At 48.3% G+C, this 14,341-nt stretch overlaps 1 protein-coding gene across 7 annotated transcripts in view; it reads left to right on the top strand.

Moving 5' to 3' along the window:
- CDK5RAP2 (CDK5 regulatory subunit associated protein 2) overlaps positions 1-14,341 on the top strand; it is a 175,095-nt gene that overhangs the window by 90,216 nt on the left and 70,538 nt on the right. For 6 of the 7 annotated variants that reach the window (XM_045082319.1, XM_004775639.3, XM_013047364.2 and 3 more), the window contains 4 exons: positions 2,165-2,262; positions 7,014-7,144; positions 8,548-8,657; positions 11,301-11,429. In XM_045082319.1, the coding sequence (XP_044938254.1) occupies positions 2,165-2,262; positions 7,014-7,144; positions 8,548-8,657; positions 11,301-11,429 (468 nt within the window). The remainder of the gene's footprint in view (positions 1-2,164; positions 2,263-7,013; positions 7,145-8,547; positions 8,658-11,300; positions 11,430-14,341) is intronic. The other variant, XM_045082318.1, reaches the window with a different exon arrangement.

Here is a 14,341-nt window from a genome sequence, read left to right as displayed (position 1 = left end):
GGTTGTTTTGAGGACTCAGTGAGAAAAAGCACAGGGAGCACTGAGCATGGTGGCTGACGTTGTCTGGTTAGCCTGTTAGATTCTTGCCTGGGCTCTTCCCTGGGACCCTCTGTCGACACACATGGTGTGTACAGGTGGGAGCCGGGAGAATCCCACATGACACTGTCACTGTGCACACTAGCAGATGGGAGCTCCTTGTGCCAGTGACATGTGGCACGATTTACAAAAGGGCCTGACATTTCTAGCAGTCTGGGTAGCTGACTTATCATGAGCAGAATGGTGGTTTCGCATTTGCAACCCCTCCCCTTAGCAGGTGGTGCCTCTGCCTGGTTTTGCTTGGGGCGAGAAGCTGAGCCGCATCCCTGCAGGTCAGGGGCTCATGACCTTTTTTGCCCTCTGCATCCCCACCGCAGTCTGCTGAAGCCAGGGATCTCTTCGCTGGAAGAGGATTTAAATGCGTAAAATATATGCATAGCATTATAAAGGAAACCAACTGCGTTGAAATTCGGTCATCAGAGTATTTAGAAAGACGCTTTGGAAGTGGCGCTTCTCTGTTAACGTGCTCGATGACAAGGTTGTGGGGCGAGTGTGGTACCGCCGTGGTTATGAAGTAGTGATGAGAGCAAGTACTTCAGGATACTCGAGGTGCCTGGGACACACACAGACTAGCTATTTCTTTTGATGGCCGAGTCACAGGAAAATGTGGATGCTGCTGTGGTTCGTGGCAGGAGCAGTATTCCCGCAGTTTCTGTGGGGTTACAAGCCCCTGTCCTAGGTGCTGTGTTGGCTTTAGGAGGAAGCCTGGGTCAGCAGGAAGGACGGGGGCTGCCCTCCGTGTGCGACCCCCGGGCATGGAGGGACCCCCCCCCCCCAGCGTTCAGGGAGCGTCCAGTCCACGCAGGACACCATGCTAGATATTCTGCACGCTAAGTATTTATTTTCACGTTCTTATCTTATTCTGAAATAATTTCACACTTGCAGGCTTGTTTCAGGAATCAAGGATCTTACTTTTCCCGAGGCATCCGAGAGTATGTCGCCCACGTGGAGCCCTGTCACCGCTGAATACTTTAGTGTGTACTTCCTGGGAGCAGGGACACTGTCCTGCTCAGCCCGGCACGGCCGTCAGGAGTGGGTGTAAGCAGACTCTCCACGACTCCTGATCCTCAGACTCGCTGCTGTTCCACCACTTGTCCCACCGCTTGTCCCACCAAGCCCCTCATAGCCTGAGGACCCAATTCAGGATCACATGTTGCTCTATCTTGATTCTTTAGTCTTCAGTCTGGAATAGTTTCTCCGTCTTTCCTTGACTTTCATGCGCTTCCTACTTCTGAAGTGTCTGAGTCAGTCATCATAGATTGTCCTTCCGTTGGGTTTTGTCTGATGTTGCCTCGTCGGTTGGGTTCAGGTCCGTGTCTTTGGCAGGCATGTCCTCTCATTGTGTCCTGTCTGCTGGTACATGATTTCGATTTGCCTCATTGCTGGCCACGGTGACTTTCTTTGATAGCTTTAGGAAGGTGGTGTCCTCTAGGTGTCTTGACTCTACGGGTCCTTTTTTTTTCCTGTCATTAATAAGTAGTTTGAGGTGTGTTGGGTCTATGTAGATATCCCGATACTCTGTTCAGACTTTCCCCCACTGGTTTTCGCTAGTCTCTAAGGTCACATGCTTGGTAAGCAGCAGAGACCCGTCTCAGATCCCTTTGTCATCATTCCGTTCGGGATACCTTTAGAGTGCAGCTCACTTGGCCTTTTCTACTTCAGTGTAAGTCTCTTGTCCCTGATACCAGGTTTGGGTAGATGCACTTCTCATCTTTGGAGCAAGAGCAGATGTGGAAAGGCACTGTTGTTAGTGACGAGAAAACGAAGACCAGCAGCCCTGAGGGGTGGCAGTTCCATGAGGGCTGTGCCGGGCAGCAACGATGCTCCTTTCAGAGCTGCTGTTCAGTGTTGGAAGCACACCTCCTGGCTTTGTTCCGAGGGACACGGTGACAGTCATTCCTCCACTTCTCCTGCAGGTGGTGCTCTCTGACTGTGACCTGAGCCAGGGCCTGGCACTGGGGATCACCTCCGTCTGGATTTGTAAACTACCCACATATGTTTGCATAATGTCAGGATGTACTCTTTTGAAATTCTTCCCTTCATGTCAGATACCCATTGTCATTTCCAGGAAAAGCAGCAATTAGACTCTGAAGAGCTGATTCAGGTCTTGAAGAAGGAGCAGGACATCTATACTCATCTGGTGAAGTCTCTGCAGGATCCAGACAGGTAAGGTTACTGTTTGGACATCATATACATACGCAGACACTCGTATTTTGAACAAACAGTGTTGGTGTCTGAGGCAGCAAAGCCCTCCCCGTTGATTTAGGGAGCTTAAAGTGCTTGGATGGTGGTTGCCTTACTTAAATCACATAACCCTATTTTATATCAAGGATTATCTGGTTTTGAGGCACCTGCGCGGCTCATTTGGTTGAACATCTGGCTCTTGGTTTTGGCTCAGGTCACGATCTCAGAGTCATGAGATCGAGCCCCATGCCAGGCTCTGCACTCAGTGCAGTGTCTGTTTGAGATTTTCTCTCCCTCTTCCTCTGCCTCTCCCCCCAGGCACTCTCTCTCTTTCTCTCTCAAATAAATAAATACATAAATAAATAAATAAAATTGTCTGATTTTTGGATTGTTTGATTTTTTTTATCCTAATGAATGTAGGATAAAAATAACATAATAATAATAATAATAATAATACTCGTTTTTATTGTACTTTTAATTTTTTTAATTAATTAATTTATTTTCAGCATAACAGTATTCATTATTTTTTCACCACACCCAGTGCTCCATGTAATCCGTGCCCTCTCTAATACCCACCACCTGGTACCCCGACCTCCCACCCCACCCCCCGCAACTTCAAACCCCTCAGATTATTTTTCAGAGTCCATAGTCTCTCATGATTCACCTCCCCTTCCAATTTACCCCAACTCCCTTCTCCTTACCATAGATTTAGAAAGTGCTTCCATGTGTATGATCTCATACAGTCCTTAGAGCTGTTCTGTGAGGTAATATTGTTATCCCCGTGGTCCATAAGGCCATGAACACTGAGAGAGGTGAGGTGACTTGTCCAAAGTGACACCGGTGGTGAGTGGCCACACTCAGGGATTCCAACAAGTTTCTGTGTCCTGGAGTGACTTGTGTCTTACAGGATTGCTGAGATGATCTGGCGCCAGGGTGGTGTGGTGATGAGAGTCTCCTGTAGGCGAGTGGTTGTGCTCGCCTAGGCAGGTGGGCCCTCTGGGCCTCAGTGATTTCTCACACTACGATCTTCTCTCTACACACAAGGGTAGTTACAGGTGAAAGGGTACTGGGGTTCATTTCAAAACCATACAGGAACAGAGGAAGTGGGGGGGGGATACTGTTGGAACAGGAGCAGCCATGGCTGCCTAGTGGGCAGGGCTGGGTGTGAATAAATGGGGAGGGGCTCTTCTATGAGCTCTTTTTCATTTGTGTATGTTTAAAAATTTCTAAAATAAAAAGTTAAAATATCCCCTCTCACTGCTCCTTTTCTGAAGCCTTTCACTCTGGCTGGAACGGTTTTCACTGTTACAGGCCACGTGCCTTCCTGCCTCTGCCTTCGCTTGGGCCCCCACACCCTCTCCCAGAGGCCCCTCGAGAATTCCTCTGGAGGACTGCACTTGTGAGGAGGCTGTTGTTGCTGTTTGTCTGCCCTCACGGCTGCCCCCGCCACCCTTTGGGTGCTTGTCTGTAACCGGCCTGCCCCCTCATCAGAGCCACGTGCCCCTCAGGGCGGAACCCCATCTCCTCAGCGGCTCCGTTTCCCAGCGCCTGTCGCCGCGGCTGGGTGGAGTGGGCACGTGGGAGGTGCTGAGTGGGTGAGAGACCCCCCCCCCCACCCCACGCCAAACCTGCGTCCAGTCTTCTGAGATAGATTGTTTTCAGATTTGTTGATCTGAAGAGAGTTTATTTTTTTATTTTTATTTATTTATTTTTTTGATCTGAAGAGAGTTTAGAGAAAATGGAAGCATGCTGGTAAAATTCTGGGAGTAGGCATCACTCTCTAAAAATGAGCGTTTTCCAGAAGCCTTAGCTGCTTGGCATTACTGCTCGGGAAGGGGCGAGTGAAGCTGGGAAGCTGGGGTGGGGGTGGGGGTGGGGGGACGGGCCAAATCCCCACAGCTTCTCTGGGTCCTGTGCCTCGTGGGATGCTTTACAGCACCTCAACTTTTACTACTGCGTTCCAGAAGCGCCCTCCTCTGCCCCAGCGTGACGGCCAGCAGTGTCTCCAGATAGTGCCACATCTCTCTCGGGAGGTTAAATTGTCCCCAGATGGGAATCACCACTATAACTCAGGAGAATCAGAAAGCTCGGCTTACAAACATCCTCTTTCACTTGGGAGGCGCTCGGATGTGTGGACGGAGGGAAATAACGTGTCTGTGTGTTTGGCTTTGTGCTGAACTCTTTCCCATGTAACTCTCAACAGAGCTGAGAGTTAATCCTTCAAACAGTCCTGAAGGGAAGGAATTGTCCCCATTCCACAGATGAGGAAGGCGGCCAGGACTCAGGCAGTTTAACCGACTTGCCCGGGGTCACAGAGCGAGTTAGCGGTGGCGTGCCATGCCGTGCCCTGCCGTGCCCTGCCGTGCCTCCTCCCGCCCCCCTGCAGAAGGAGGAATGCACAGGGCTTTTGTTTCTTTCTAGGTGGAACACCTTTTGTTCCACCAGCTCCTCACACCTTGAAAAGGCCCCGGAGTTAGGGAACATAAATGACAGACACGGGAGCAGCAGCTGTGTACTTTTCACCCTGTCAGAAAATGGAAGAGGGAGGGAGCAGTCAGTGTTGCTCAGCCCTAATCGCAGCAGCTTCGCTAAAACAATCTCCTTTTTTCCCCTGCTTAAGTGTCTCTGCAGCACAACTGCATCCAAGCGAGTGCTGTGACACCTCTGTGAGGTTTTTCCATCAGCCTTACAAATTGATCATTATGATTGTCTTGAAATGGAACTAGGTACAAGCTGCTGGTAGGGCCCCTTCCTTCGCAAGAAGACCGCTTCACCATGAACCATCGTCAAAGCGGCGAGCATAGACGATTAGACATAATGGTTTATTTTCTTTCCTATATATGTTGGTTGTATGTGCGGTTCGATGGATGGAGCTGGAAGAAATCTCTGAAAGGGAGTGGGGCTTGAGTTTGTAGCACAGACATTTGGAGCAGTAGCTCCTAGCCATTTTGAGGCTCTGGACCCCTTTTGAAAAATCTGATGAAAGCTCCTGGGCCCTCTCCTTTGGAAGATCCACATATTACATTTTTGCAGATAGTCTCAAGGTGTTGATGGACCTTCTTAGGGAACCATAGGTCAGACACTGGACAGGGAGTGATGTATTTTTCAGGACTTAAGAAAGGAGGCTTTCTGATTTGTTAATGTGTTTTGCTAGTCTTGAAAAATGTTCATATACTTTGACCCAGTAATTGCACTGCTGGGAATCGGGCTTAAGAAATGAACCTGGATGTGAAAGGCTTTAGGCACGGAGATATTCAGTGAAACATCATTTATGTTATGCAGAGGGTCTCTGCATAACATATGTTGGCTGGGGTCTCTGTTCCTCTGAGAGCTGGGTGCACTCAGTTCAGATCCCGGCCATGTGCCACAGTAGGCAGAAGCCAGAGCCCATTTGGTGGGTCTGTGCCACCCAGATCAGTAGCCACTAGCCAGGGGATGGACTATCAACATTGGAACTAAGAAAAATTATCCATCCAGTTCCTCAATGGTTAGCCGCATTTCAGCAGCTCAGTAGGCACACTCTTAGCTAGTGGCTACCCTATCGTGCATATACAGAACACTTCTAACTTCCAGAAAGTTCTGTTGAATAGCACCCCAGGATTTCTGGAGATTCTGGGAGGTGTGCATTTTCGTGGCCTCTTCTGAATTCTGGGTTGCTGGTCTCACGCAGGCTCTCTGTTCAGGTCACACCGTGTCACACTGACCCAGATGTGACTTGGCACTCCCCATCTCAAATAAAAATCTATCCCACAATGCATTTGTGAGTGGGGCTGACCTATGAAAGCCGAGTTCTGTTGGCCCCTGAATCAGTCCTTTCTTCCCTCCTATTATCAGCTCCCTCCTTCTTCTCTTTTTCCGCTTCCTTCCTGCCCCTCAGTTTCATCCCCACTTCCATGTCTTTCAGGAGTGACATAGTTGCTCTTCTCCCTTCTCTCATTTGAAGCCTGGGCGCCAGGTGACACTGAGGCTCTGGAGAGCCTCCCCTTCTACACCCAAGCCCTTGCAAGGCATTACTCCAAACAGAGAAATAGTCTGGGGAATGACATTATCTCTCCCTGTTTATACCTGTAGCAAAAACCTGGAAATGACCCAAATGTCCGCTAATAAGAGGATCAGTTCGACTGAACGGTGAGAAATTCACCTGATTAATATTACATAGTCATTGAAAATGAAGCTTGCAAATAATTTCCAAAAATATATGGAAATACATGAGGAACACAAAATTCAGTATCATGCGTCAAGTATTTTCACCTTGTAAAAATACTCAGGGAAAAAGATCGGGAGGAAATGCAGTCTGAGGGTGCCTGTCTGGCTCAGTCAGTAGAGTGTGTGACTCTTGATCTTGGGGTTGTGAGTTCAAGTCTCACTTTGGGTAGAGAGTTTACTTAAAAATAAATAAAGCCTTAAAAAAAGACATGCAGCCTGCCCCATGTTAATTGGTAGTGGGATCATGGTAGTTTCTTATGCTCTTGTATTTCAAACTTCCCAAAAGGATGTATTTACTTTTTATAATCGGAAAAAAACCCACCGATGACCTAACAGTCGAGGGGAGGCTGGCTGGCTTTTGTATTTTAAAGCACAAATAGGTCTGTTTGAAAATGGCTGGTGTCTTTGGGTAACATACAGATGTGTTGAATCACTAAATTTCTTCTACACCTGAAACTGATATTACCCTGCATGTTAACTAACTGGAATTTAAGTAAAAATTTTTTCTGGTGTCTTTCTTTACCAAGTATCAACAGCCTGCAGAGTGAGTTAAACAGCATTTTTGCTTTGCGGAAGCAGCTAGAGCAGGACGTACTCGCCTATCGGAATTTGCAAAGGACCCTGGAGGAGCAGATCAGTGAAATTCGGAGGCGGGAAGGTGTGTGCTCTCTTGTATGTGTTTCCTTCTGGTTTTCCCATGTGGAAGGCCTTGGCTGAACTTTAAGAAAGTCCCAAAACTCCAATAGGGGAGGAGGAGCCCCCAGGATTTCATCTGGATTCCTCTTTTTTGTGGTGACCATGTTAATGTTGTCCCTGTGGGTCTGTGTGTGTCCAGCTTTGGCCTTCGTGGAAGGGCTCAGTGTGTCGTGTCCGTTTGCCTAGCGGGGCACCCGCTGAAGAGTCTGGGCCACATAGATGCATGGCACCGAGGTTGCTGTTCGTGTGAGACTTTGCTCTTATCTTTGTCGTGACCACCACAAGTGGATTCCTTAGGGGGGCTATAAGGTGAGGGACCCGTGGTTCTAGCTTTGCTGTGCTCATCACAGCAACTCTCGGCCCTCTCCCTTGCTAGAACCTGAGCCCCCGCAAGTCTGCACCAGTATCCACTTACTCTCTGTCTTGAGTCTGGTACCCGGCATGTATGGGTACAAGGATTTGGCAGTGGTGGGCTTGATGTGTCTGAAGCATCTGCTGTGTACAAGGCACAGGACGAGGCACTTCACTTCTCATCTCTGGTCCTGACGATTACCCTACTGGCCGGCATCAGTGTTGACGTCATTTTACAAATGAAGAAACTGGGGCTCGGGCTGGGAGCAGGGGTTGATTTACTTACGTTCAAGCCAGAATATCATCCTTTGGAGTGTAGGTCTTTCTAGTACATTAGGTGTATCAGTTCTTATCCCCAGATTGTTAAATGAGATCGTGTTTGTAGACAGGCGTCATTCAGTAGATAGCTTGCCCTTCCTCTGTGCCTTCCCTCCTTGTTGGGATGTGACCTTTGGCGCAGAGGAAGCAGACCTTTGCGCAGGTGACCAGAGGTTCTCTTATCTTAGATCTAGCAGCCAATTTCTGCCCTTGCTGTGCTCACGACCACAGAGCGCTCTGGGGCCAGTAAAAAATACATCAGGCCCTTTTATTTCCCAGGAGCACTACCCTTGAGGGTCACGTCTAATTTTCCTGAATTCTCACCTAAACAGAATCACTCCCTCATTTGAACTGAAATCACCATTCGCTGGTGCCACTCAGAGTGGTCTCTAGGTACGACACTTGATATGCAAATTATAATTCAGAATAGGCCACAGTGAAATCCTGCAGCCCATGATGAAACCATACATTGAAATATCAGCCTGTAGAGAAAGAGGGAAAATTACTTTTGCTCCAAAGGTGGTGCATTCAACTCCCTATTTGTACTTACTCCCCTCGCAGCGACCCCCACAACCCCCACTTCTCCCAATTCAAATTGCCTTATATGGATTATACTAGCATTGGGTTTGGAAGGATCTATTTCTGATATGCTTTTTCTCCTCCTCCCTCACCACCCCCCCCCCTTTTTTTTTGCAGAAGAACCATTTTCATTTTATAGTGATCAAACATCTTATCTGAGTATTTGCCTTGAAGAGCCCAATCGGTTTCAAGTGGAACATTTTTCTCAAGAAGAACTTAAGAAAAAGGTATATTGACCTGTTAACTTTTGGTCCTTTGTTGGTTATTTGTTGTCTCTTGTGTTACTGATCTGAGGTGTGAGAATCTGAAAGCCGCTTTCCTCTCCTTTCTTCCCTCTCTCCCTGCCTGTCTTTGCTCCTTCTTTGTTCCTTCTGTGTTTGTCACCTGGCATGCCCTCCCCCGTGCCTGACACCCTCCTTTTCAGACTGGAGGACCAGCCCAAGCTTGATCTTCTCTAGCAAATGCTCTCCAGGCCCTCCCTCAGGTCATTCTCCTCTCCTCTTGTACCTAACTGCACTGATGTCGTGCACATCCTGATCTGGAATTATCTGGTTCCTCGTCTCTATCCCCACCAGGCTGTGCGCATCTTCAAGGTAGTGATTGTACCTTACTTATTTCTCATTTTCCAGTACCTACCCCACACAGTGGGCGTTAATACGTGCTTTCTGAAAGAATAAAGATCCAGACTTGATAAGTAAATCTCTCTTTAAAATTGGAAACCAGGTTTCTCAATCTGTAGATTGTTGGTGTGATTAGAGTGGTTTAGTACTTCAGGATCCTAACAAGCACTGGTAAGAGTAGGAAGTGTGAGCTCAGAGGAGACTGATTCATTATACAATTATCATGTATGTATGACAGATTCGGTTTCTGCCTGGGAATAATTCTCATTCTGGCAGAGTAGTCAGACGTGTAAACAGCTGTGTGCAGTATGGGGTGCAGGGGTGGCTGAAGTGTGCGGATGTGCAGGGCAGGGGCGGCAGAGAAAGAGGTTAATTGTCGGGGGTTGGGGAGTGCTCACTTGATCAGAGGAAGCTTTTCAGCCAAAGTGAGGCCTGAAGTGGGGTTTGAAGGATGAATAGGAGTTTGTCTAGGTGGAGGGCCTTCTCTGCAAAGACAGAGAGAGAAAGTAGGTGTAAGGTACTAAAAGTAAGGAGTAGAAAGGAGAATTAAAAATTTCAGTATCTTCGGGAGGAGCAGAGCAAGGAGCATTGAAGCATCTTAGTTTTTGAAGACGAAGCGAACGGGGAAGATGAAGGCAGCTGACAGCACCTCCTGTGGCAATGTTTCAGGGCATGAGGCAGTTCACATGGTTGGCACTTAGTCCATGTTTATAGAGTCAGAATGTTTTGTTCTTCTCACTACAACCTCGAGGGTTGGGTCCAGCTCATCTTCATGTGTTGCTGTACTGGACATCTGCTGTGTAGTCAGGGGGAGCTTTCCCACTTTACTGGAGGGGCTAATGCTCACTCCATTAAGAAATCTGCAGAATTGTCATTCTGCCTGTGTTCTCCTCAAGGATTATATACACAATGGAATACTATGCAGCCATCAAAAGAAATGAGATCTTGCCATTTGCGACAACATGGATGGAACTAGAGCGTATCATGCTTAGCGAAATAAGTCAAGCAGAGAAAGACAACTATCATATGATCTCCCTGATATGAGGAAGTGGTGATGCAACATGGGGGCTTAAGTGGGTAGGAGAAGAATCAATGAAACAAGATGGGATTGGGAGGGAGACAAACCATAAGTGACTCTTCATCTTACAAAACAAACTGAGGGTTGCTGGGGGGAGGGGGGTTGGGAGAAGGGGAGTGGGGTTATGGACATTGGGGAGGGTATGTGCTTTGGTGAGTGCTGTGAAGTGTGTAAACCTGGCGATTTACAGACCTGTTCCCCTGGGGATAAAAATACATGTTTATAAAAAAATAAAAAATTTAAAACATCAAAAAAAAAAAAGAATGAAATTCACCTGGAAAAAAATAAAAAGAAATCTGCAGAATTATTGGCCATTGGGGTTTGAAGCTTGTAGGCAACAAAGGTGGTGTTTGCTTAATTGCTGATGTACCTGGTCCAGTGAGACCCATGCCTTAAGGAGGAGCACTGGACTCAGAGCCCTGGGATCTCAGCTCCAGGCCTGCTCTGCCTCTGTGGAGGCAGCTGCCCTTTCCCACTTTTCCCACAAAGTGAGGCACTTTGGCCGTCATTGTATGTCCTTTAATTGCCCACACATCCCCAGCTATGGGGCCTTGGGCAATAAACTTCTTTGTACGCCGGTTCCTCATTGTAAAATGAGAATAGTCATTCCAGCCTGTCCACCTCCTCAGGATTTTTGTAAGGAATGGATGACTAAAGTTTGTGGGAGTATTTTAGTAGCTGTAAATTGCTTTGTAATTGAAGATGATTATTATTACTGACATCGCTAGATAGGTATGCAAAGAAGAAGGTTGATGCTCTAAAAGAAGGCTCTGACACAGTCTCAGAAATGTCAGTCTCGGGGGCCTGTCCTCCAGGGGGCCTCACGTACCAGATGGAGATCGTTTTAGCTGTCATAATAGCCTGTGCCAGGACCTCACTGCACTGTGACCATGATTCTGATCAATTCCCACAGTAGCCCACATCACAGATGAGGAAATGGAGGCTCAGCCCAGCATGGCTTGGGAGGGGTGGCTGTGGGATTAGAATACTCGTGTGCTAGTGGCTTTTCACTGCACCCTGAAGGGCTGCCAGAGGAGTGGAGTCGGGCTGCCTGTTCCACCACCCCCTGCAGTGGTGCTGAGAAGCCAGGAAGGTCTGTGTGCAGGGCTGGGGCCCTGGGAAACCGAGGTCGGCCATAGGCAGCCACTTCTCTCTCTGCTCTTATCCCCCAGGTCAGTGACCTCATACAGCTAGTGAAGGAACTGTATACAGACAACCAGCACCTGAAGAAAACCATTTTTGATCTCTCCTGCATGGGTTTCCAGGGAGGTGACAGACTTGAGTCTATAGGACAATCTGAGGTAAGGAGAGACAGTCGTGTTCTGTGCTAACTACAAAATGGCACCAGCCCCCTAGATGTCTCCGGACTGCATCTGTCCCGAGGAGGCCCTGCTGAGACTGCATTTGCTAGATGTGCTTTCGAGGGCCCTGGTCAGTCAGCAGCCTCCCTGAAAGTCTGGGGTATGTCTGCGTGGACACTTTGGCTATCTTCGGATAGCTTTTGACGCCAGGGTCCGGCCCTGGGACCTGTGCTGCAGATGGCACATGTGGGTGAGCGGTTTGGTCTCAGAGGAATCTGGAGAGCTGCCGCATCACCCAGGTAATTTGGGCAGTGTAGATGCTGCTTTAAGAAATCCACTAATGTTGAAAAACAAATGAGTAACACGTATTTCATTTTTGTATGAATCTTCTGAATTTTGTGCACCTCCTCACTCCTGTGGCCTCTGGACTGATGGATTTGACTAGACATAGGTCATCCCCGCACATACCCTGGGGGATCCACAGTCTGCCTTGTGCACAGGACGTGGCGGGGAGTCCACAGCCTGTCCGAGCAGAGCTGTTGGGCTGTGGGAATTTTCTGCTGGTGGCATTTGAAAGTCCAAAGGGGCCAGGAAAGGTTAAATCATGGTGGCTTCAGGAGGACCACGAAGAGGCCTCTGGTTCGCTGGGCTTGTGTACTTGGTCAGCCCTCCCACCCCGGGAGAGATGGGGGGCCACATCCAGCCCGGTCCCGTCTGTGTGTCTGCTCGTCTTTGTCAGGTGCTGTCTCTGAGTCTCCATTCTTGGCCCATGCGTCCAGCAGGGAGACCCTGAAATCGTGCCCGTGAGGAAGAGCTTGTTTCCTCCCTTCAGCCCCTGACTGGCTTCACTCCGCCATGGACAGCGCCTGGCCCGGGCCTCCGTTAGCCTTTCTCAGAGGACTGGAGCTGTTGTTACTCGCAAGGGCAGGAGGGCCTTTGTCCGTGGGTCCTGGGCCCCTCAGTCTTCTTGGTCTTCTTAGTCTTCAGGGTTGTCTTGAACTCAGCCTAGCTTGCCAGGTAAAGGAGGTCTTGTTGCCGCATTCTGGGGAAAGCTCTGATAGCCTGAAAGCTGTCTCCTCCCCCCGCAACGTGGGAGCCGCTCACAGGTACTGATGCTGCGCTCTGGCCATCTGCTGTCTTTGAGACAGGAACGTTATTGATCTTAGCCTCCCGGGCTCCAGATAATTTCGGAAACTAAGAATATCTGCAGTCCATTTAGGGAGAAACAAGTCTCTTGGTTAGTTTTCTCCAAGGCAGCATTTTTAATAAGCAGCTCATTCTTCACCTACTTCGTTTGAGTCGTAAATGGCGAGTTTGTTTGTTCATTTGCCCTTTGAAAAAAATCTGTTAAATGTCCCATTATGTCCTTTGGAGAACAGAGGCTTTTTCCTCTTCCCACTCTGAGATCTCAATACCAGCCGATTCAGATTGGAGTCGTCTGTCAGATTTGCACTTCCACTTGATGTTCCCTGTGAAAGGCCTTGTCCTTTGTAGCCATTTCCTGTCTTTCCCCGGAATGGGGTGGGCAGGTCCGAAATTCCGCGTGGGAAGGAAGCTGTTCCCACAGTGATCTTGAGCCGAGGGGGGCGCGGTCGCTTAGGCGGTGGGATGGCAAAGGGAGGAGGCTGCCGTGCCCTGGGCGTGCGCGTAGTTCTCCTTTGATGAGGCCTGGCGATGCCCAGGCTGTGCACAGCCTTTTCGGAACAGCAGGGCTTGCAGAGCGGGGGCTGGGCACCATTCCTGCTCCTGGGAGCCTGTATATTGGGCGGTGGGGGGCTGGGGGAGTAGGGAGGAGAGCAAATCTTTTTCGTGGTTTCAAGATTCAGTATTTTTCTCCAATATTTAATTAGCCCAAAACATTGGGTTAAAATAGAGAAAAGAAATTATCCCAGTCCTGTCACTTTAAAACGTGCACAGTTAATTAACATTTTGGAATCCTTCCTTCTCTGTTTTTATGAACACGTGCAGGCCCACAGTGCATATACGGTTTTGTTTCCTGTTTTATTTTTCCAATTGCTGCTATGTTATAGCATCTTAACTGTTTTTTATGGGTGCGCAGAAATTGAGCTAACGGCCTCGTTATTGTTGGACATATAGATTGTTTCTAGTGACTCACTATCTTAAGTTACCTGATGAGTGTCTTCGGACACAAATATTTTTCTGGGTTTAGGTTTTTTCCCCCCTTAGACTGTATTCCCAGATACGTACGTAATTGCTAGGTCAAAAGTATAAATAGAGATAGATACAGCTATAAAATAGGCATCTAATTTATTTTCATATATAGCCTCCCCCTGCAACTTTTAATTTGACGAAGGGTATAAATAGTAGGAGGCCCTTGACGTAGTTTGTCGGGTTTGTCTTCAACATGGTTGCCATGCAGTGGGTCCCCCCGGCTGATGAAGAGAGCGCTTACTCCCGCATGTGGGCCGTTCACCTCACAACCCACGAAACAAACAGAAGACCGGGGACAGGTGTCCTTTGGTTTTAAAGGGCATGAAAATCATCTGTAATCGGTTTGCTCCTCCTTTATGTTCATTTACTGGTTCTTGCGTATTATAAAATGTGGTTGAGGATTGATGTGCCGCAGTGATTGGAGCAGCCTACAGTCCCGGGGGGGTGAGCCCTGCAACCACGGGCCCTGTGTTGTGCGGAACCCTCCCCTCTCAGGGGTGGGGTGCAGGAAATGTGTGTGAGTGTGTCGAAGGAGCTAGTCTCTGTTCTGTTATTACTCACTTACGTCATCAGTTTTAGACATGGCTAGAAAACAAAGATTTTTTTTTTTTTGGATGGAAGGAAAATGTGGATTGAGGGGCATAATTTAATTGAACGTAGGTATTTGAAGGGTTGCTGTGTTGAATAAGAAAAAGACGAATGACTCTGGAGGACAGACATGGTGCTCAGAAGGAGGGGAT

Source organism: Mustela putorius, unplaced genomic scaffold (assembly GCF_011764305.1).
Source record: "Mustela putorius furo isolate JIRA1106 unplaced genomic scaffold, ASM1176430v1.1 tig00000596_pilon_pilon_pilon, whole genome shotgun sequence".
Taxonomy (NCBI): Eukaryota; Metazoa; Chordata; class Mammalia; order Carnivora; family Mustelidae; genus Mustela; species Mustela putorius.
The sequence above is the reverse complement of the archived record's forward strand: the minus strand, read 5'-3'. Positions and strand labels throughout refer to the sequence as shown.